At 41.2% G+C, this 23834-nt stretch overlaps 2 protein-coding genes and 5 non-coding genes across 8 annotated transcripts; 6 read left to right on the top strand and 1 right to left on the bottom strand.

The window, feature by feature from the left end:
* Nucleotides 1-852: 852 nt before the first annotated feature.
* LOC129815128 (guanine nucleotide-binding protein-like 3) lies at nt 853-7581 on the top strand. The gene is made up of 16 exons (XM_055868524.1): nt 853-1013; nt 2209-2338; nt 2548-2606; nt 2951-3091; nt 3211-3327; nt 3407-3499; nt 3668-3803; nt 3910-4013; nt 4207-4357; nt 4752-4839; nt 5120-5297; nt 5642-5784; nt 5992-6128; nt 6221-6363; nt 6604-6679; nt 6963-7581. Exons 2-16 carry the CDS (start codon nt 2326-2328, stop codon nt 7064-7066), a joined length of 1683 nt encoding a protein of 560 aa, XP_055724499.1. The 5' UTR covers nt 853-1013; nt 2209-2325; the 3' UTR covers nt 7067-7581.
* On the top strand, nt 4456-4530 carry LOC129816077 (small nucleolar RNA SNORD19). The gene has a single exon (XR_008753520.1). It is a non-coding gene; the product is annotated as a small nucleolar RNA SNORD19 (small nucleolar RNA).
* LOC129816081 (small nucleolar RNA SNORD69) lies at nt 4913-4988 on the top strand. Its single transcript, XR_008753524.1, has one exon. It is a non-coding gene; the product is annotated as a small nucleolar RNA SNORD69 (small nucleolar RNA).
* Nucleotides 5833-5907, top strand: LOC129816079 (small nucleolar RNA SNORD19). The gene has a single exon (XR_008753522.1). It is a non-coding gene; the product is annotated as a small nucleolar RNA SNORD19 (small nucleolar RNA).
* Nucleotides 6436-6508, top strand: LOC129816080 (small nucleolar RNA SNORD19). The gene has a single exon (XR_008753523.1). It is a non-coding gene; the product is annotated as a small nucleolar RNA SNORD19 (small nucleolar RNA).
* Nucleotides 6748-6823, top strand: LOC129816078 (small nucleolar RNA SNORD19). Its single transcript, XR_008753521.1, has one exon. It is a non-coding gene; the product is annotated as a small nucleolar RNA SNORD19 (small nucleolar RNA).
* A 65-nt stretch (nt 7582-7646) lies between the features above and the next one.
* glt8d1 (glycosyltransferase 8 domain containing 1) lies at nt 7647-22903 on the bottom strand. 2 transcript variants are annotated; one of them, XM_055868527.1, is made up of 10 exons: nt 22806-22903; nt 22567-22613; nt 11027-11125; nt 10628-10844; nt 10402-10519; nt 9871-9955; nt 9664-9776; nt 9331-9497; nt 9077-9189; nt 7647-8638 (listed from the first exon to the last, which is right to left on the bottom strand). In XM_055868527.1, the coding sequence occupies exons 2-10, from the start codon at nt 22580-22582 to the stop codon at nt 8460-8462; spliced, it is 1107 nt and encodes a 368-aa protein (XP_055724502.1). In that variant the 5' UTR covers nt 22583-22613; nt 22806-22903; the 3' UTR covers nt 7647-8459. The 2 variants fall into 2 exon arrangements, with proteins under 2 accessions (XP_055724502.1, XP_055724501.1); XM_055868526.1 differs by having other exon boundaries at nt 22795-22882.
* Between the last annotated feature and the right edge of the window lie 931 nt (nt 22904-23834).

Genomic DNA, 23834 nt, shown 5'->3' with positions numbered 1-23834 from the left:
CCCTACTCTTCTACATTTGCACACACTGTACATAGATATTTCTGTTTTTATTTTATTTTGTGTTATGGACTGTATGTTTGTTTGTGTAACTCTATATTGTTTTTGTCGCACTGCTATGCTTTATCTTGCCAAGCAAGATAAAGGTCACAGTTGTAAATGAGAACTTTTTCTCAACTGGCCTACCTGGTTAAATAAAGGTGAAATAAATAAATAAAATAAATCAATAATACTATAAGGTGGAGCACATTGAGAAGCTTAAGTAAATGAACGTAAAGAACATAATATTCTACAGACTGTACTGATCTAGCACTAGTCTAAATACACCGCAGCACTTTCTACTCCACCCACTCCATTCAATGCAATACACTATAGGCCTATAAATTACATACTGGTTTATAGAGAACAAACTAGTCTAGGTGCTGAAGTAAAAGTGGGGTTGGGATTACTCAGTAGGGTGTGCAGAATCTATATATGGTGTTATTTCATGGAGGACTGAGATATAAATACCAAGCAACACGTTCTACTCTAGGCATTATATTGGTCCCAATGCAATACACTGTAGACCTATACATTTCATATTGGCTTATATAGAAACAAGTATTCTATGTGCCGATGTAAAAGTGGGTCAATTGACCGGTGTGTCAATCTATGTAAAATAATACAAAAATTCCCATAAAAATCCGTCAATTTAAACTAGATATATCAGGTTGCATGTGCTGCGTCTCAATCCACCGCTTCCACCTATGGTTGTCTACCGCATCTGTGGTGGAAGGTGGCTGAGCTACAGCGGTGTTTGTCACACCATGAGACATCCCGGAAATCGGTCTTCTCACAAAAACGTCTATTTGCTCTACGACCCCCACAAGTGTCACTGGACTCGTCTGAAGTCAATAACGCTGATGTGCCAACTTCTGTTAATAGCGTCGGTACCGTTTGGGATTTTCCACTGTGGAAATGGGATAATCTCCGTTTTGCTCTACAACCCCAACAAGTGTCACGGGACTCGTCTGAAGGTAACTCTCGATTGAAGGTTAAACTCTCCTCAATCAATAGATTTTGTACCCAATGATGCCAATTTAGACATTTTGTTGCTAGATTTAGCAACTTTTCAGACTACCCTGGAAACGTTTTTTTCAAACAGCACCTAGCAACAAATTTAGCTGCTTTTAAAAATGTATTTGTAACTTTTAGCAACTTTTGAAAAGTGACTCAAACGCTAAAATGCACGCATTTTCCCTCTAAATGACACAAAAACGATTTTTTTCTGTCACACACTCAGTCACAACACACGTGCCTGGCTGCAAAAGTGCATTGAGTGACGTCAGCAGCAGGCGAGCAGCAAATCATTGTTGGCTGACTGCAGTAACACGGATTCGACGAGTCAAACCCAATGAATATAGTTGGTAACGAATGTTTGATCTTGAACAGAACTTACAACATCAATTAACAAGTTTCAATCAAAATTGTACAGAAAATGTACAGAAATGTCAAATCATATTTTTAGCAGACATGGCCAGTCAATTTGAGTAACGTTATTGTGTATTTTACGTAATGACGTGGTTTTACGTTATCACGCAATGACATCACAACGTAATTTAGCAACTTTTAGCAACAAATCAACCTGCCTCTAGCAATCTACCCTGAAAATTAGTTGGCAACACTGTTTGTACCTGAGCCTAATTTACATTCTCTGTTTGTACCCTTTTGTTTCATTTAACCTTGTTGTCACTATCAACATAATGTATAAATGTGTCACAGTTCCTTTTAAGACATAATCAATTTTGCAATGGTGGTATTGATCTCTACATGATTGAGTTGCATAGAATAGTAGCGGAGTCTACATCCTTTTTACAACACAATCAAAGTGATACCAAATTGCACAGATTTCACATTCTAGCATTGCACATTTACTGTTATGGAGTAGGACATATTGGGCATATAGATCTCATTCCCTCATAAAATAACACCATACATAGAGATTCTACAGACCCTACCCACTGGGCACAGACATCAATTCAATGTCAATTTCACATTGGTTCAATGTAATTTCATTGAAAGGACGTGGAAACAACGTTGATTCAACTAGTATGTACCCAGTGGGATAGTGAATAATACCAACCCCACTTTTATTTTGGCACCTAGAATAGTTTATAGGCCAATATGTAATTGATATGCCTATAGTGTATTACGTGGGGTACTTTTATTTAGGAAATGCCGTGACCCGGAACTATTTTTTTGGTGTTGCTGACGAGATTCCGACAGCTAGCTACTGGTTCCACGTGCAGCAGAATTTTGTAGTCGCATTGTCTGACCTACAGCACTGCAATGAAGCGTCCAGGTAAGTGTAGCTAAAGTCTTTATATTTGGCTTGAACATTGTTTTTTTCTGTATTAATTACAATTAATGTAGTATTTGTTGTGGTTCAGTTGAATACATTTTCATTGCCAGTTAGCCAATGCTGGCTATACAGTCATAACGTTAGGTCTCTAGCTAGCATTAGGTTGTTAGGAAGGCAACCCTGGCTAGAATTTTGTTCATGTTTTTCAGGGTTAAAGAAAGCAAGTAAACGCGTGTCTTGCTCCAAACGTTACAAAATACAGAAAAAGGTAAACATTGTGAATTGCACTCATTACTGTCACCACTCTCTTTAAGGCGACTCCTAGCTGATGTCATACATTGCTAACGTTAAACAAAAAACATTGTTAACGGTAGTTAGCCAACGTTAACTCAGTTGGAGATAGTGTCAAAATCAGATTGTATTGGTCGCATACAAATATTTAGCAGATGTTATTGCGGGTGTAGCAAAATCTTGTAAATTGCTTAGGAGATAGAGGCAAAGCTGCCATGTCTGACGGCGCCATCTTGTTGTATGATAGATGTGCATATATAATGTATGTATGAAAGCGACTTTGTCTTGCCATGATTTCTAATATATATTTTTTGTTTTTAGGTCCGTGAACACAACAAAAAACTAAGAAAAGATGCAAAAAAGAAAGGAGTTGGCAAAAAAGTGAAAAAGGATATTGGAGTTCCCAACAAAGCACCATTCAAAGAGGATATTCTGAGGGAAGCAGAACAGAGGAGGTCAAAGGTGAGGCCATTAACTGTTTTTGGGATAACATCCAGGTGTGGGCTCATCACTTTCATATTTTAGGGGGCAAAACAATTAGGTCTATGATTCTTTTTTTTTTTACCTTCTCTCCAACCCAGCTTGAAGAAGAAAAGGAGAAAAAGAAGCTTGCCAAACAACAAGAACGGGCCCAGAAGAGGAAGAAGGAAAACGCTGCCGGCAGGGATGCAGACCCTAAAGCAAAGAAAGCTAGAAAGGTAAAGAAAATGGGTGCGTCAAAGATCATGCCCTCCGTGTAGCTTGACACTATTTTAACTCCACTTTTTAACTTCACAGGAGTTACCGTCACAGGAGGACCTTGTGAAACAGATGGTGAAGCAAAGTGACCCAAGGAATTCGAAGAAGCACCTTTGTTCAGAATTAAACAAGGTGAGATTATTACATCCACATGTCTGTTGGCTTTAAGTCCTAGTTAAGGAAAGGATAGCCCTTGTCTGGCTGAGTTGCTCTGCAAGACAGAAGCTATCATGAAAACATGCCCTACCTGAGTGTCCCAATGAATCAATATTCATTAGGCTACTCTCATATTTACTCCAGGTGATTGATGCCTCTGACGTCATAGTTGAAATCCTAGATGCAAGAGATCCCCTTGGCTGCAGATGCCCACAGCTAGAGGAAGCTGTGCTGAAGGGGAAAGGAAACAAAAAGCTACTATTCCTGTTGAACAAAATAGGTAATAATCTCATGGGATAACATTCTTTCATGTCAATTATATTTTAAGTTTAACTTCAAAAAGTAGTTAAACTTTAATACCGTAAATTACATTTTCCATCCTTCAGATCTTGTCCCTAAAGATAATGTGGAGAAGTGGCTACAGTGTCTTCAGCTTGAGTTCCCTGCTGTGGCGTTCAAGGCATCCACACAACTACAGGACAAAACAGTGGTATGTAAATGCAGTACCAAATATTTTAATGCGATTAATTTCACTAACTACTTGGGGGGGGGGGGGGGTCCGTATTGATGACCAGCTTCAGTCACCTGCTCAGAATGTAGAATATGGGTCATTACTGTGTAGACTATTAGAATATTGATAATTAATGCATTTACATGTTTATTTTTTGTTTGTTTTTAAACAGCAAGAGAAGAAGGCCAGGTTTGCAACTCTTAACGGAGTAGTAGACCAGACAAAAGGAGTGGCCTGTTATGGCAGCAGCAGTCTTCTCCGGCTCCTGGGGGACTATGCAAATGCAACAGGGAGAGAGGGCTCACTAAAAGTGGGCTTAGTTGGTACGTAAATTACTCCCCTAACCATTACTCAAACATGAACAGCATATTTTCCCTTGATTAGTATGGTTCTCAAGTGGTGTTATTAAAGGGTTGTGGATGAGAAATGATGAGGATTTATGTGAACTACTGATGTCTGTGAAGACTAATAATCCAACTCTGATCTCATACATAGCAATCACAGTGCCCTGTTGGGTACCCTATGTCTGATCTCTTATTTGTGTTCTTTCAGTTTATTTGATCAATTATATCATGACTGCATGAACAAATTAGCACGTTATGTCTGCTATATCAGGACCTCTTGACAATATGATTAATCTTTAAGGGTTTATCCTGCACAGTATAAATACCCGTTGTCTATGACTTCCACCTCTGATGCCCTCCTCTGTCCCCTCAGGGTTCCCAAATGTGGGGAAGAGCAGTCTGATCAACAGCCTGAAGGGGATGAGGGCCTGTAATGCAGGAGTTCAGAGAGGGATCACCAAGTGAGTGAAGCTGAACCATTTTAATAATTCATGATAGTGATGGGGTCTGTTTTATTCGCAGATGGTGAGGAATTGTATGAAGCGTGATGAAGTTGAAGATCTGACAAAACCGTGGAGTCTATATTCAATCCAACACTGAGCTTCATACACTTCATCTAGGTCTTGCCACTTAGGGCAAAACAGTCAAACATTTGGCTATGTCTCTTTTCCTGAATTTGCTCAAAGCATGACTGTCATTTGAAGCTTCCCACCTAACATACCTGATGTCTGACCCTTGCAGGTGCTTCCAAGACGTCCACATATCTAAGAATGTCAAAATGATTGACAGCCCAGGGATATTGGCAGCCCAGTCTAACCCAAAAGCTGCCATGGCGCTGAGGAGTCTCCAGGTGGAGGATAAGCAGGAGACTGTTCTAGAGGCCGTCAGGACCCTGCTCAAACAGTGCAACAAGCAACAGGTGAGACGAGGGAGATCCCTGCTACTCACTTGGGCTCCCGAGTGGCGCAGCATCTCAGTGCTAGAGGTGTCACTACTGACCCTGGTTCGATCCCAGGCTGTATCACAACCGGCTGTGATTGGGAGTCCCATAGGGCGGTGCACAATTGGCCCAGCGTCGTTAGGGTTTGGCCTGGGGTAGACGTCATTGTAAATAAGAATTTGTTCATTGTAAATAAGAATTTGTTCTTAACGGACTTGCCTAGTTAAATAAAACTGGTATAAGGACATTTTACTGCCAAGTTTAAGATCAAGCCCTAGCTCTGCTGAGCATACTGATAGGTAATCATGGACTTTGTCTTTCAGGTAATGCTTCAGTACAATGTTCCAGACTTTAGAAACTCCCTGGAGTTTTTATCCTTTTTTGCCAAGAAGCGTGGGTTTTTGCAGAAGGGTGGAGTCCCCAACACAGAACTGGCTGCCTCTACCTTCCTCAATGATTGGACAGGGTAAGTGTTGTCATCGTAACAATTACCCATTTATATTCAGGCTAGCATGGGAAATGAGGATAATTAACGCAATTCTTGAATTTAAGTGAAGACTTCTAATCCAACTCTGATCCCACTGCTGAGCCAGACAGTACCTTGCCTGGAAACTAGAATGATATTTATTTATATTTTTTATATATATATAATACCAATAAATTATATTTTTAGTGCAAAGCTGAGTTACCACTGCAAATCCCCTGAGAAGCCAAGCCTTCCCCCATACCTCTCTGAAGACATTGTAAGAGAGATGCAGAAGGGGTGGGACTTGGACAAGTTGCGGAAAGGCAACGAGGAGACTCTAAGAAGTATGTTAATTCTATTAGAGAAAATACTAAATTGTTTCATTTTACAGTAATGAGTGTGTTGTGTGATGGTGACTGACCCACTCTCCTCCCAGGTGTAAAGTTCCCAAACCAGGCCAGCAGCATTGTCCTCCTGTCTAAAGGCCCCACCGCCGGAGTGCTGAGTGACGTTGTTGAGGACAAACCTGCTCCAGAGCCCACTGAGGAAGATATGGAGGGTAGCTGTGAAAACCAAGAGGTAGCTGAACATTTTTAGCTTATGTTTCTAACCTGATGAATCAGATAAAAGTAGGGTCAGTCTGTGCTATCATGGAAATGAGGACAAAAACGTAAGTCTGATTTTAAAGTGAAGACTTCTAATCCAACTCTGATCCCCTGCAGTCAATAATCAAATGCATTTTTTGGTAAACACCTAAACCAAATGTCTTTTCAGGGCAAACGCTGAGTTACTACTGCAATATCTTCCTCTTAATTTCAGGCTGGTGGGGTTAAAGAGATGTCTGAGGAAGTGACTGCGGAAACAGATGAACCACAAATAAAGACACCAGTCACAAGTAAATCAATATAAAAGAAAACCAGCTTCATTCCTGTTACATGCCTAGTTAATGTAGAGTCAGTCTGTGTGGAAATGAGGACAATAACGCAAGTCTGAATTTTAAGTGAAGACTTCTAATCCAACTCTGATCCACTGCTGAGCCAGACAGAGTACCTTGTCTGGAATCTATTATGAAATTAGATGATACATTTTTTTGTATTTCAGGGCAAAGCTTGATTCCTGTTACATTCCCAAACAAGTGTGTTGTCAATGTCACTTAAGAAATGATTTATACTTTGCAGACAAACAAGCCACGGTGAGGTTACAGGTTCCTGTTCCAGTCAACATTGACATCTCCTCAGTCCACACAGATGACACCTATGACTTCAACACAGATTTTAAATGAACATCTGTCCTTTTTGTTTCTTAAGTCTTTTCCTTGTCATGTCTAAACCGTACTGGCACCATCTGTTCTGTAAACCTGTGTGATGGAAAATCCTATTTTAGTGGCTTAAATAATCCTTGGTTCTTGCCTGGTAAAGATATGGGGGGGAGGTGACATGACCCTTTCCTAAAAAACCCAGAATATGTTCTTTAAGTTAAGATAGATGTTGCCGGAACCAACCCAATGAATTATGCAACATGTCTGTAACCAGTATGAGATCTAACAGGACTGCCCCGAGAGTTCCTGACAGACGTGTACGATGATGCATCAAGTTTGTTAGAACATGTTTATTAAGAGTAAAGATTGACTTAATGTCCCTGTGTAGCATTTCCATGACACCTGGTTACAGGCTATTAGAATCAACTGACTAACCTGTATAATGAGTTGGTAAATGTTTTGCCTAAAGGTCCATGATCTGTACAATGTGAATTATTGTGTATATAGCCTCAAAACAAATACATTTATCCATAATTTGCCCCAAGTTGTGCTTTCGTTCCAGTAATACTGTTAAAATGGGGTTGATAATTTAACCAAGACTCCAGGTAGTTGACTTGGTTTTATTAGGCTTCTTTTACAAAAGGATGACACAATTTGAATATTTATATCTGCTAGAATAATCCTTTGTACAGAGTAGAAAAATAAGCCCTGATTTGTAACAGCTGTAAGCAATCACCACATTATCAGGAGGCATGTAGCGCTTGAGAATTTTAAAATAAAAACCATAGGAGTTGGTCCCATGTGACTCCGTTGGTAGAGCATAGTGGGTTTGATACCCACGGGCAACCAGTACGAGAATGTATGCACTCTAGATAAGTGTCAATGACGTAAATAAGCTATTCGACACCATAGTGGTTTGTGTATACCATCCTTTGTCAAATGCAATCAAGAGAAAGGATAGTAGGCTTCAAGCTTGTTTATAACTATTTGTGTAAAGTTTAGTGTTGTGGTAGTGATATACAAAAGAGTTAAAGTGCGAGACAACCGGCAGTAACAAACATTGATCCGACAGAATAATGAATCAAAGTAAAGAGGCAATCTTGGCAAATTGTTAGAGGGATCATTCCTGAACACAGGCACATGATTATTTTTGTCTTATGAAGCTAAGCATAGAACCATTGGTGCATCTGCATTGATGTGAAAAAATAAGACAAGACCACTATTAGACTATTGAGATGTATCATGACACATTTCTATATGGAACATGCCCCTGTCTCTGCCTGAGATCTACAACACCACTGCATGGTAAACAGACATTTCACTGGAATGGGCTTGCATCACGTTAGGGTTCCTGAGAAGTCACTCGGAGGACAGACAGGTAGCGGCAGACTAGCTGTCGTCTGGTCACATCCCTGCTTTAGTCTGCATGTTTCCGAACTGGATGGAATTTACGCATGGGGTCCTGAATATACCACTTGTCCCAGACTTCGGTGAATGAAGAGGTCCTGGACCATGGTTTGTAATGTCCGTTCCAATGGAGGAGTTTGGCAGCTTTCACAAACTGGGGAGAATAGCGGTTTCCAGCACCAGTGGCCCCTGAAAATAGAGCAATACTGAGTGTTTCTATGCAAACAAAGGCCAATAGCTCACTAGTTTATAGGACTATAAACTGTACAAGCCAATAAATTAGGCTGCCAGTCAGAAAGGGCAATGATACTGTAACAACCTTTGTTTGTACTTTATTATACAACATCACTAAGTGTGCCAGGGCTGTCTGCAGCTCATTGTTAGGGAAACATGGAGACAGACAGCAAAGCACCCCCCCCCCCCCCCCCCCCCTGTGAACAGTTCCTCCTCGGCGAGCTTAACTTCCCTTACCCCCGCACGTGTGCTCTCTCCACTGCAAGTGCAAAAGCATTGGTGGGAAAACAGCTGTTGGCTCAGTGGGGAAACTCGCTACATTATATGAAATCTGATATGAAGGCTATCTAATCAAATACACATTTCTCGACAGACCATAGTAACAGTTCTTACCTAGGTGTCTGACGTGCCACATGGGGTCGATGCTGGAGTGGTGTTTGTAGAAGACAATGAGCAGGGGAGGTGTGGTGATACTCTCTGCCAGAGTCTTACTGTAGAGGTCCTCTCTGACAATGGAATAAAATAAAAGCAAATAAACTCAAAATGAGTACTTTACAATAGTCTACAATCTGTGGGAGTTTTTTTTCATCTCTGGAGGGCTGTGGGAATTCTGCCACTGTGGCTGTGTGGCCCTCCAGGTGACTTACTGTGCGTTGAGCTCCATCCAGTGTTCCAGTTGGTTGGTGATGTTCTGACGCTTCCACTCCGTCAGGTTGGCCACGATCACTCCGGGATTAAAGGAACACGTGTTAGCCCTCATGCCCAGCTTCTTGATGGCGTCTTTTTTAAAGTCCAGGAAGCCAATGTAATTGTTCTAAAGGAAAACATACTTGAGATGATTAAATCATTGCCAATATTTGATATATGACACAAAGTACAAAACAATATGCTTTCACATCATTAGTTTTTATACAAGGCTTTAATCACTCTTTTAAATTTATTTTGTAATTTTTTAAGAGTCTACAGCTGGCGTTGTGTACCTGGTTCCCGGCCCCTCGAACGATGCCCTTTGCGGATGCAGAATCACAGTCGTCTGAGAACGCAGCTGCATGACCTGACTTTAGGCTTGTGTCAAAAAGCTCTTGGATGTCCCCTGCAAACATATGTTTACTTCTCATTCTTTATTCTCTTTCAGTTAAGAAATATTCTTACTGTGCCAAACATGATCATGTTCAGTTAAGAGCTACCTTGTACAATGATGTCATCATCCAAATAAATGGCCTTTTCTGCATCTGGTATGAATACCGGCATGTAAAATCTGGCAAAGGTCAACTAAAACAAAACAAATAAAGCAAACGAGTAGTATTAATATTAACAGCAATATGTATATTGTGTCATTTTGGAGTAACTTTTATTGTAAATAAGAATAGAATAAACAGTTCTCCCGATATGGATGAAAATACCCTCAAATTGAAATAAAACTGTTTGTCACACACCATGAAATGCTTACTTACAAGCCCTTAACCAACAATAAGGTTCAAGAAAGAGTTAAGAAAATATTTACCAAATAAATTAAAGTAAAAAATAGTAATAATTAAAGATGACAGTCTGCACTTAACCTCATAGTCATTGTATCATTTCAAATTCAAAGTGGTAGAATACAGAGCCAAAATAAATTGTCACACAAAATTGTCACTGTCCCAATACTTTAGGAGCTCACTGTATTATCTATGAATATCAACATCTATAACACTGATAATACATGTGGTCTGCCTCACCGGTTTCACAGAGTCAAGCTTCTGAGGATTTTTGGTAATCTTCCCATTGAGAAGTTGGGGCTCAAATATGATGATCTTGTGCTTGACATTGTTAAGCTGGGTCTTAGTCATCCACACCCTGGGGATTGAAATGGGCATTAAAAACGCTAACATCATTCAGCCTCAAACAAGTCTCTGTTGTGCTTTTTATTAACAGCATGGCAGAGGTAACGTGTTAATCACTCACTTGAGGTGATCCACAGTGTCATTCATGGTCACAATGTTGAACACAATGTTGGATTTGCTGTTCTGGTAGACACTGTTCATGGCAGCCACCACAGCTCCCAGTCTCTCCTCTGCAGCAGTAATGACCACTGGGATCTTCTCCCCAGTTCTCCCAAGGTCTGGTCTGAGCTCAGGAGAAAACTCAGACTCAAATGGCAGAATCATACCTGGCACTGCATCTGTAAGAAGAACATTCAGTTCAATTCACTTCAGTTTAGATCAGGGTGATCTGTAATGCAGTCAGTGGTATAAAAACCACACATTGCAGAACACTACACATTATCCATCAGCACCATAAATGTTATTTGAGAAAACAGAGTGTTGAAAAATTACCCCCACTACCAGATATGGAAACATTTACCTGGATTCTCACTTCTAAGGAAGTCATTGAGATTCAGGAGATTCCGTTGCACGATGATCAGAAATGCTACAGCCAGCAGCACAAGGACGGCCACATTTACTGAAAAATACAGAGCAGGGAGAAGAAAGGATGAGAACATCTTAAGAGACAGCCTTAAGGCCAGAAAATGGCGATATTGAGTCGTTTCATCTTCATCTTCATCTTTTGGACAGTAAGATGAAACAACTCAATATCGCCATCTGCCGGCCGTTGGACTTACTCTTTAGATGTTCTCATCCTACTGAAGAAAAGTGTTCCCTACAGTTCAGTCACGGATCCCTTTCCTGACAACACTGAACACTAATTATAGCACCATAGAAATAAAAACAAAAATATATTTTAAGCTCCTTGAATTGTTTGCCCCCTCATGTAATTCTCACAGAAGCCACTTTGTCACAAAAAATTATCCCAACACTTTCTTTGACTGCTGTAGGATGATTTGGACATGATTTGGCGTGAAAATTAAAAGAGGGTCCTCACAAACCACATTTTTATCCACAGGTTTTAATAGAGTAAAATCATACCATATAAAAAAATCACAACAGCTGTGATGGAAACAGTAATTTTCTTTACAATTTAAAATCTGCCAACAGATCATTTGTTCGTTCAACATAGTGAGATCTTTTTGTGTCTGTAAAATTAATTATCGGAGAAATGGCACTATGCGCAAATATTGATATACTGTAACAACCATTATATCGAAGTAAACTTGGAGTGATGCAATGACATGGTGTGTAATCCTCCCACTTTGACTCGGGAAACCATGCAGTTTATTAGGCTACAGATGAAATAAATTATGATGAACTTCACATGGTGGTGAAAGTGCACGGTGATCTTGATGCTCCTTTTCAATAAATCTTGAGTCATATTCTGGTGACATCATTGGTGGGAAAAAGTACTCAGTAACGATACCTTAATAGAAAATGACTCCCAGTAAAAAAAAAAAGTAAACTAGTAAAATACTACTTGAGTAAAAGTCTAAAAGTATTTGGTTTTAAATATACTTAAGTGTCACAAGTAAATGGAATTGGTAAAATGTACTTAAGTATCAAATGTAAAAGTATAAACCATTTCAAATTCCTTATATTAAGCAAACCAGAGACGGCACAATTTTCCTATTCTTTTTTATTGACTTGGGGCGGCAGGTAGCTAGCTAGTGGTTAGAGCGTTGGGCCTGTAACTGAAAGGTTGCTGGATCGAATCCCCGAGCGGACAAGGTAAAAATGATTTGTTCTGCCACTGAACAAGGCAGTTAACCCACTGTTCCCTGGTAGGTTGTCATTGTAAATAAGATTATTTCTTAACTGACTTGCCTAGTTAAATAAAGGTAAAAAAAAAAAAAATTCGGACAAAATTGACAAACGAAGCATTTGTGTTTAGTGAGTCCGCCAGATCAGAGACAGTAGGGATGACAAGAGGTGTTCTCTTGATAAGTGAGTGAATTGGATAATTTTCCTTTCAAAATATAACGAGCACCTTTGGGTGTCAGGGAAAAAGTATGGAGTAAAAAAGTAAATTATTTTCTTTAGGAATGTAGTGAAGTAAAAGTAAAAGTTGACAAAAATATAAATAGTAAAGTACAGATAACCCCAAAACAACTCCTTAAAACTTATTGTCAATACGGGGGCGCTGTTTTCACTTTGTAAAAAATTGTGCCCAAATGAAACGGCCTCGTACTCTGTTCTAGATCATACAATATGCATATTATTATTACTATTGGATAGAAAACACTCTCAAGTTTCTAAAACTGTTTGAATTATATCTGTGAGTAAAACAACTCATTTGGCAGCAAACTTCCATATAGGAAGTGAAAAATCTGAAAACGAGGCTCTGTTTCAGGGTCTGCCTATTCAACTGGCTTTTATTTATCGATATGCATGCACTTCATACGCCTTCCACTAGACGTCAACAGGCAGTGGAAGGTGGAATGGGGTGTCTAGCTTGATCTGAGGCCAAACAAGAGCTTTTGGAGTGACAGGTCCGGTATTTTCTTTGTCTTCGACGGCGCGCGAGGGACCTCGACATTGTCTTCTGAAAAGCGTTCGGTATACACGCCGAATATCTCCGGCTCTGATTTTATTTGATACATATGATAATAACATCATAAAGTAGTTTTTTTCAACTGAGTTATCAGTTTATTCAACGTTTATTGGGACTTTTGGAGTTTTCCGTTCTTTGCGCCAAGAGAGGATGGGAATGTTAGCAACCTTGGCTAGCATTGTGGTGCGAATTCGACAGAAGAAATAGACATTCTAAAACCAAACAACGATTTATTCTGGAAATAGGACTCCTTGTACAACATTCTGATGGAAGCTCAGCAAAAGTAAGACAACATTTATGATGTTATTTCGCATTTCTGTGTAATATGTTGATGTCTATTCTCCGCCGTGTTGGTGAGCACTGTCTCACAATAACCCAAGCTGTATGTTGTGGTAAAGTTATTTTTTTAAATCTAACACAGCGGTTGCATTAAGAACCAGTGTATCTTTCATTTGTCATACAACAAGTATTTTTATGTAAAGTTTATGATGAGTTCCTTGGTCAGATTAGGTGAGTGTCCAAAATATCGCCGGAGATTCTGGTGAATCGTTGCTACGTATTCACAATGTATAACCAGGATTTGTAGCTATAAATATGCACATTTTCAAACAAAACATAAATGTATAACATGATAAGACTGTCATCTGATGAAGTTGTCCAAAGGTTAGTGATTCATTTTATATCTTTTGCTGTTTTTTGCGAAAGCTACCTTTGCGGTGAATAAATGTGTTTGTGTGTTTGGCTATTGTGGTAAGCTAATATATTTCTATAGTGTTTTCGCTGTAAAACACTTTAAAAAAAATCGGAAATATTGGCTGGATTCACAAGATGTTAATCTTTCATTTGCTGTACACCATGTATTTTTCATAAATGTTTTATGATGAGTATTTATGTATTTCACGTTGCTCTCTGTAATTATTCTGGCTGCTTCGGTGCTATTTGTGATGGTAGCTGCAATGTAAAACTATGATTTATACCTCAAATATGCACATTTTTCGAACAAAACATAAATGTATTGTATAACATGTTATAAGACTGTCATCTGATGAAGTTGTTTCTTGGTTAGTGACTAATTATATCTCTATTTTGTCGGTTTTGTGAAGGCTACCTATGCGGTGGAAACATGGTGAAAATATGCCGTTGTGTGTTTGGCTATTGTGGTTAGCTAATATAAATACATAGTGTTTTCGCTGTAAAACATTTAAAAAAAATCGGAAATGATGGCTGGATTCACAAGATGTTTATCTTTCATTTGCTGTATTGGACTTGTGATTTCATGAAAATTATATTATATGATATCCCTGTCCCGTTAGGCTAGGCTATGCTAGTCAGCTTTTTTGATGAGGAGGATCCCGGATCCGGGAGGGTGATGAAGTAGAGGTTTAAGTAGTACTTTAAAGTATTTTTACACCACTGGGTGACATGATTATCTTGAATCCAAGATGGCGTAGCAGTCAGACGTCTTTTGTCCTTCGTCTTGTCGTGTCCCATATATATATATATATATATATATATATATATATATATATATATATATATATATATATATATATATATATATATATATATATATATATATATATCACTGGTCACGATGGCTACACCCACCCGTAGCACGCGCTCCAGCAGGTGTATCTCACTGATCATCCCTAAAGCCAAAACCTCATTTGAACTTCATTTGGACTTCCAGTTCCAGCAGAGACTTCCAGTTCTCTGCTGCCTGCGACTGGAACGAATTGCAAAAATCTCTGAAGTTGGAGACTTTTATCTCCCTCAACAACTTTAAACATCTGCTATCCGAGCAGCTAACCGATCGCTGCAGCTGTACATAGTCCATCGGTATATAGCCCACCCAATTTACCTACCTCACCCCCCATACTGCTTTTATTTATTTACTCTTCTGCTCTTTTGCACACCAGTATCTCTACTTGCACATGATCATCTGATGATTTGTCACTCCAGTGTTAATCTGCTAAATTGTAATTATTCGATTTATTGCCTACCTCCTCATGCCTTTTGCACACATTGTATATAGATTCTCTTTTTTTCTACCATGTTATTGACTTGTTTATTGTTTACTCCATGTGTAACTCTGTGTTGTTGTCTGTTCACACTGCTATGCTTTATCTTGGCCAGGTCGCAGTTGCAAATGAGAACTTGTTCTCAACTAGCCTACCTGGTTAAATAAAGTTTAAATAAAAAATACAAATATCATTTTATATATTTTTCTTCGCATATCTTTTGTATATTTTTCTAATCCTCAACTTCAAAATACTCTCCTGCAACCCGCCTCACCCAATGTGGTGTGGATGTTTTTTCTAAAGTATTTTTATTTACCTCGGAACCGGAATCCCCCAACAGAAGCTAGCCAGCTCACTAGCTACTAGCCAGCTAACCACTGCTAGCGGTCATCAGCTAACCTTTAGCTCGGAAAGCTCTCGCCAGTTTGTACAACGCGATTCATACCGGACCTATTTTCTTTCCATATCCCCGGATTCCTACCGCAAGCTCTGAATCTTTTTACCTGGATCATCGCAGCTAGCTAGCTGCAATCCGAGTGACTCCTGGCTAATGTCTGTACCGAAGCAAGCGCCAATTAGCCTGGAGGTAGCCAATGCTAGGCCCATATCCCGGCTAGCTGAAGAGGCCCATCAGCCACTCCTGGGCTACAATACCCGGACCCCTTCTTCTGTCGGTACGGGGCACGGAACCCCGCCGATTCTTCACGACTGGACAACCGACAATCTGCTCGAGGGGGTACTCAACTGGCCCCTACGTCGCGACGTCCCCTGAATGCTAGCTTACTAGCTGTCTAGAGCATATCGAGCTGTTAGCTAACAGGCCCATTGGCCAATTTCTCGGGCCACTATACCTATTTTACCAATTGGCCTGGGCCCCTTTTACTCAACAAAGCCATGCTTATCCATCACAACTGGACTACCGACGTAATCTGCCCGAGGTTTTTTTTCCCAACAGGCCCCTCCGTCGCGACGTCCCCTGAATGCCATCTGCTAGCTGTCTAGAGCATATTGGACTGCTAGCTGAATAGATCCATCGGCCAATTTCTTGGGCCACTATACCTATTTTCCCAATTGGACTTGGACCCCTCTGCTACTCGGAACCCTACTAATCCATCACGACTGGTCTATCGACGTCACCGCACGTGGAGGCTAAAAGAGACTTTCCTCCGTCGAGACGTCCCTCTAAGGCCCATCTGCTAGACCCAGCCTGTTAGCTGTGTGAGTCGCCGTGTCTCCAGCCAGCCCAACCACTCACTGGACCCCTATGATCACCCGGCTACACATGCCTCTCCCTAATATCAATATGTCTTCTCCATTACTGTCCTGGTTAGTGATTGTCTTATTTCACTGTCGAGCCTCTAGCCCTGCTCAACATGCCTTAACCTACCATTTAGTTCCACCTCCCACATATGCGGTTTAAACGTCTCTAGAGACAATATATCTCTCATCATTACTCAATCCCTAGGTTTACCCCCACTGTACTCACATCCTACCATACCTGTCTGTACAGTCGTGGCCAAAGGTTTTGAGAATGACACAAATATTATTTTCCACAAAGTTTGCTGCTTCAGTGTCTTTAGATATTTTTGTCAGATGTTACTATGGAATACTGAAGTATAATTACATGCGTTTCATAAGTTTTAAAGGCTTTATTCACAATTACGTGAAGTTGAAGCAAAAATTCGATATTTGCAGTGTTGCCCCTTTTTCAAGACCTCTGCAATCCGCCCTCGCATGCTGTCAATTAACTTCTGGACCACATCCTGACTGATGGCAGCCCATTCTTGCATAATCAATACTTGGAGTTTGTCAGAATGTGGGTTTTTGGTTTGTCCACCCGCCTCTTTGGGATTGACAACAAGTTCTCAATGGGATTAAGGTCTGGGGAGTTTCCTGGCCAATATACCCAAAATATCAATGTTTTTTTCCCTGAGCCACTTAGTTATCACTTTTGCCTTATGGCAAGGTGCTCCATCATGCTGGAAAATGCATTGTTCGTCACCAAACTTTTCCTAAATGGTTGGGAGAAGTTGCTCTCTGAGGATATGTTGGTACCATTCTTTATTCATGGCTGTGTTCTTAGGCAAAATTGTGCATGAGCCCACTCCCTTGGCTGAGAAGCAACCCCACACATGTATGGTATCATGATGCTTTACTGTTGGCATGACACAGGACTGATGGTAGCGCTCACCTTTTCTCCAGACAAGCTTTTTTCTGGATGCCCCAAACAATCGGAAAGGGGATTCATCAGAGAAAATGACTTTACCCCAGTCCTCAGCAGTCCAATCCCTGTACCTTTTGCAGAATATCAGTCTGTCCCTGATGTTTTTCCTGGAGAGAAGTGGCTTCTTTGATGCCCTTCTTGACACCAGGCCATCCTCCAAAAGTCTTCGCCTCATTGTGTGTGCAGATGCACTCACACCTGCCTGCTGCCATTCCTGAGCAAGCTCTGTACTGGTGGTGCTCCGATCCTGCAGCTGAATCAACTTTATGAGACGGTCCTGGCGCTTGCTGGACTTTCTTGGGCGCACTGAAGCCTTCTTAACAACAATTGAACCGCACTCCTTGAAGTTCTTGATGATCTGATAAATGGTTGATTTAGGTGCAATCTTACTGGCAGCAATATCCTTGCCTGTGAAGCCCTTTTTGTGAAAAGCAATGATGACGGCACGTGTTTCCTTGCAGGTAGCCATGGTTGACAGAGGAAGAACAATCCATCACCCTCTTTTTGAAGCTTCCAGTCTGTTATTCAAACTCAAATCAGCATGACAGAGTGATCTCCAGCCTTGTCCTCGTCAACACGCACACCTGTGTTAACAAGAGAATCACTGGTCCCTTTGTGGCAGGACTAAAATGCAGTGGGAATGTTTTTGGGGGATTCAGTTCATTTGCAATTAACTGCAATTCATCTGATCACTCTTCATAACATTCTGGAGTATATGCAAATTGCCATCATACAAACTGAGGCAGCAGACTTTGTGAAAATGTATATTTGTGTCATTCTCAAAGCTTTTGGCCACGACTGTACATTATGCCTTGAATCTATTCTATCGCAGCCAGAAACCTGCTCCTTTTACTCTGTTCCAAACGTACTAGATGACCAGTTCTGATAGCCTTTAGCCGTACCCTTATCCTACTCCTCCTCTGTTCTTCTGGTGATGTAGAGGTTAATCCAGGCCCTGCAGTGCCTAGCTCCACTGCTACTCCCCAGGTAATCTCATTTGTTGACTTCTGTAACCGTAAAAGCCTTGGTTTCATGCATGTTAACATTAGAAGCTTCCTCCCTAAGTTTGTTTTATCCACTGCTTTAGCACACTCTGCCAACCCGGATGTCCTAGCCGTGTCTGAATCCTGGCTTAGGAAGGCCACAAGAAACCCTGAAATTTCCATCCCTAACTATAAAATGTTCCAACAAGATAGAACTGCCAAAGGAGGTGGTGTTGCAATCTACTGCAGAGATAGCCTGCAGAGATCTGTCTTACTATCCAGGTCTGTACCCAAACAATTCGAGCTTCTACTTTTAAAAATCCACCTTTCCAGAAACAAGTCTCTCATCGTTGCCGCTTGCTATAGACCACCCTCTGCCACCAGCTGTGCCCTGGACACAAAATGTGAATTGAATGCCCCCATCTATCTTCAGAGCTTGTGCTGCTAGGTGACCTAAACTGGGACATGCTTAACACCCCGGCCATCCTACAATCTAAGCTTGATGCCCTCAATCTCACACAAATTATCAATGAACCCACCAGGTACAACCCCAAATTCATAAATACGGGCACCCTCATAGATATCATCTTAACCAACTTGCCCTCCAAATACACCTCTGCTGTTTTCAACCAAGATCTTAGTGATCACTGTCTCATTGCCTGCCTCCGTAATGGGTCTGACCAACTCTCATCACAAACACTCCCTAAAACACTTCAGCGAGCAGGCCTTTCAAATCGACCTGGATCATATTGGAAGGATATTGACCTCATCCCGTCAGTAGAGGATGTCTGGTTATTCTTTAAAAGTGCCTTCCTCACCATCTTAAAAAAGCATGCCCCATTCAAAAAAATGTAGAACCAGGAACAGATATAGCCCCTGGTTCTCTCCAGACATGACTGCCCTTGACCAGCACAAAAACATCCTGTGGCGTTCTAAATTAGCATTGAATAGCCCCCATGATATGCAACTTTCAGGGAAGATAGGAACCAATATACACAGGCAGTTACGAAAGCTAACTGTAGCACAAACTGCATCCTGTAGCACAAACTCAAAAAAGTTCTGGTACACTGTAAAGTCCATGGAGAATAAGAACACCTCCTCCCAGCTGCCCACTGCACTGAGGCTAGGAAACACTGTCACCACCGATAAATCCACTATAATTGAGAATTTCAATAAGCATTTTTCTACGGCTGGCCATGCTTTCCACCTGGCTACCCCTACCCCGGTCAACAGCCCTGCACCCCCCACAGCAACTCACCCAAGCCTCCCCCATTTCTCCTTCACCCAAATCCAGATAACTGATGTTCTGAAAGAAATGCAAAATCTGGACCCCTACAAATCAGATGGGCTAGACAATCTGGACCCTCTCTTTCTAAAATTATCTTACAAAATTGTTGCAACCCCAATTACTAGCCTGTTCAACCTCTTTCGTATCGTCTGACATCCCCAAAGATTGGGAAGCTGCCGCGGTCATCCCCCTCTTCAAAGGGGGAGACAGTCTTGACCCAAACTGCTACAGACCTATATCTATCCTACCCTGCCTTTCTAAGGTATTCGAAAGCCAAGTTAACAAACAGATCACCGACCATTTCGAATCCAACCATACCTTCTCTGCTATGCAATTTGGTTTCAGAGCTGGTCATGGGTGCACCTCAGCCACGCTCAAGGTCCTAAACGATATCATAACCGCCATTGATAAGAGACATTACTGTGCAGCCGTATTCATTAACCTGGCCAAGGCTTTCGACTCTGTCAATCACCACATTCTTATTGGCAGACTCAACAGTCTTGGTTTCTCAAATGACTGCCTCGCCTGGTTCACCAACTACTTCTCTGATAGAGTTCCGTGTGTCAAATCGGAGGGCCTGTTGTCCGGACCTCTGCGGGGGTGCCAGAGGGTTCAATTCTCGGGCCGACTCTCTTCTCTGTATACATCAATGATGTTGCTCTTGCTGCTGGTGATTCTCTGATCCACCTCTACGCAGACTACACCATTCTGTATACTTCTGGCCCTTCTTTGGACACTGTGTTAACAAACCTCCAGACGAGCTTTAATGCCATACAACTCTCCTTCCGTGGCCTCCAACTGCTCTTAAATACAAGTAAAACTAAATGCATGCTCTTCAACCGATCACTGCACGCACCTGACCGCCAGTCCAGCATCACTACTCTGGACGGTTCAGACTTAGAATATGTGGACAACTACAAATACCCAGGTGTCTGGTTAGACTGTAATCTCTCCTTCCAGACTCACATTAAGCATCTCCAGTCCAAAATTAAACCTAGAATTGGCTTCATATTTCGCAACAAAGCATCCTTCACTCATGCTGCCAAACATAACCTCGTAAAACTGACCCTCCTACCGATCCTCGACTTCGGCGATGTCATTTACAAAATAGCCTCCAACACTCTACTCAACAAATTGGATGCAGTTTATCACAGTGCCATCCGTTTTGTCACCAAAGCTCCATATACTACCCACCACTGCGACCTGTATGCTCTCGTTGGCTGGCCCTCGAGTCATACTCGTCACCAAACCCACTGGCTTCAGGTCATCTACAAGTCTCTGCTAGATAAAGCCCTGCCTTATCTCAGCTCACTGGTCACCATAGCAGCACCCACCCGTAGCACGCCCTCCAGCAGGTATATCTCACTGGTCAGCCCCAAAGCCAATTCCTCCTTTGGCTGCATTTCCTTCCAGTTCTCTGCTGCCAATGACTGGAACAAACTGCAAAAATCACTGAAGCTGGAGACTCATATCTCCCTTGACTAGCTTTAAGCACCAGCTGTCAGAGCAGCTCACAGATCACTGCACATAGCCCATCTGTAAATAGCCCATCCAACTACCTCATCCCCATACTGTATTTATATAGCTTCTTTGCACCACCGTATCTCTACTTGCACATTCATCTTCTGCACATCTACCATTCCAGTGTTCAATTGCCATATTGTAATTACTTCCCCACCATTGCCTTTTTTTGCCTTTACCTCTATTAACTCACATTGTATATGGACTTATTTTTCTACTGTATTATTGACTGTATGTTTGTTTTACTCCATGTGTAACTCTGTGTTGTTGTATGTGTCGAACTGCTTTGCTTTATCTTGCAGGTCACATACCTGCACTGTATCTGAGAGCTGTTGGCTAGAACGCATGTACCAAGACCAAAATAGGCACAATTACTATTTAATGCAACGGTTTGTGACAAGTCGAAAATTTGATGACAAGTATATATATATATATATATATATATATATATATATATATATATATATAATTTTTTTTTTTACTCCCCTTTTTCTCCACAATTTTGCCATATCCAATTGGTAGTTACAGTCTTGTATCATCGCTGCAACTCCCTTACGGACTCGGGAGAGGCGGAAGTCCAGAGCTGTGAGTCCTCCGGAAAAAAAACTGCCAAGCCGCACTGCTTCTTGACACAATGCACACTTAACCCGGAAGCCAGCCACACCAATGTGTCGGAGGAAACACCATACACCTGGCGACCATGTCAGCGTGCATGCGCTCGGCCCGCAACACAAGAGTCGCTAGAGCACGATGGGACAAGGACATCCCTGCCGGCCAAACCCTCCCCTAACCCGGAAGACGCTGGGCCAATTGTGCGTCTCCTCACAGGTCCCCCAGTCGCGGCCAGCTGCGACACAGCCCGGTATCAAACCAGGATCTGTAGTAACACAGCTAGCACTGCATGCAGTGCCTTAAATTGCTGTGCCACTCGAGAGGCCCTCGGTATATGAAAACGTAAGCGAAAAAAATACATGTGCACTGCTTGTCATCCCACACTGATTTTATCTGCAACAAGTCAGTTCGGTGGAAACACCATGGTGGGAAAATGTACATATTCTCTTTATGCGGATTTTTGAATATTCACATGAAAATTTGTCACCAATTGGAAGGAAACCTAGTTACTGTGAGGATATTAATAGTGAAATGTGCAATGCCATTTTGTTTCAATATTTGATTTATTTACTTGGGAAAAACTTCCTTTTCTAAAAGTGACATTTAATTAAATAACTAAAATAGTGTAAACTGTAGCCACTTATTTCCCTTCATAGTTTGTTTGCCTAAGCATGACCATCATACACACACCAGATTTGACCAAACATGGCTTTTTTTCTTCTTCAGTAAATGAATTTTTTTCTTGTGTGTGTGTGGGAGGGGGGCTAGTTACCCCACATTGTTGCAAATGTATGTAATGTAACAACACTGACCTCTCCGTAATGACATCGCGTCGTCATCTGCTGCTCTCCTTGATAGCCTGTACAGAAAGTAAACGAAGTAATGAAGCAGAATATGTAATAATGATCCATACAGAAAACGAAGTACTTTGATTTATAACGGAGAATTGACCACCGTCTCACAAATAAGCACATGCACAAGTGGGATGGATCCGCTATGAATAAGTCAAATTCGTTTTAAAATAATATATAAACACATGCCTCCTACTCACAGACATGAAAAAACAATCACATCAAAAGCCAAAGTGCCAACTCAACATCAACAAGTCTGTCGCCCGTTACTGGTTGTCACTAGTTAATACAGCCACAAAGTCATAAACCCCGCCCATTTCAACAATTTCTCTTCTTAAAATATTTTAAACCTAACCCAAACCTTAACCACACTGCTAACATTATGCCTAACCCTAACCAAAAATGAAGACCAAAAACCTAATGTTAGTTTAATGAATTTTTAAAGTCAATTCTGACTTTGTAGCTGTGCTATCTAGTGGAAAACCTCGTTCCCTTGAATGGCCGGTAAAGATAGTTGCCTACGTATTTGCCTGTATTTAAATCCCGAAGTCTAACGTAGAATAATGATACATTCCAAAGGAGTTCACTGTCACAAAATCAGTTTAACGTTGAATTTGATCAGTATTTAGATATTTTTATGTCGTATATGAAGTGGGATTGCTTGATAAACGGACGAGAAGCACAGTGTGAAGCTTTCAAAGCATCGCGCTTCAATCAGGGGAGAACGAATGCCCCCTCATGAAAGGCAACCGCAATACTGCAGGGTACTACAGCCTTTGTTCACAGAAAAGAGGATCCCCGGTTATAGTGAATGGAGAAATATCGATCTTCTTTCTTTTTTTTTACAATCATGGTACCAATAATTGTCTTTGAACCGATTATTTAAAATCCACACGTTCTGCTCGCTTGAGTTAGAATACCTCTTTAGAGTTTAATATATTGTAATGACCCGGCTGGGTCATTAAAGAGAAAAGAGACGGACTCTAGGTGTACAGGTTAGAACACAGGTTTATTCCTAAACTGGGCTATTGTTCAGGCCACAGCCCACGCCGCTAAATGCCGAACGTACACAATTATACATGTCGAGTTAAGGTCACTCTCATAGGAACAGATCAAGGCCCGAACAGAAGAGAGAGATATGAGACACTCATCCCTCTTTATGCATTTCCAAATCCCGCGGGATTACCCATCATACCCCCCCAACCTTTCCATCTGTCCTGACATATTTA

Source organism: Salvelinus fontinalis, chromosome 18 (assembly GCF_029448725.1).
Source record: "Salvelinus fontinalis isolate EN_2023a chromosome 18, ASM2944872v1, whole genome shotgun sequence".
NCBI lineage: Eukaryota > Metazoa > Chordata > Actinopteri > Salmoniformes > Salmonidae > Salvelinus > Salvelinus fontinalis.
Note: the sequence above shows the minus strand (reverse complement) of the source record. Positions and strands in the feature narration are given on the sequence as shown.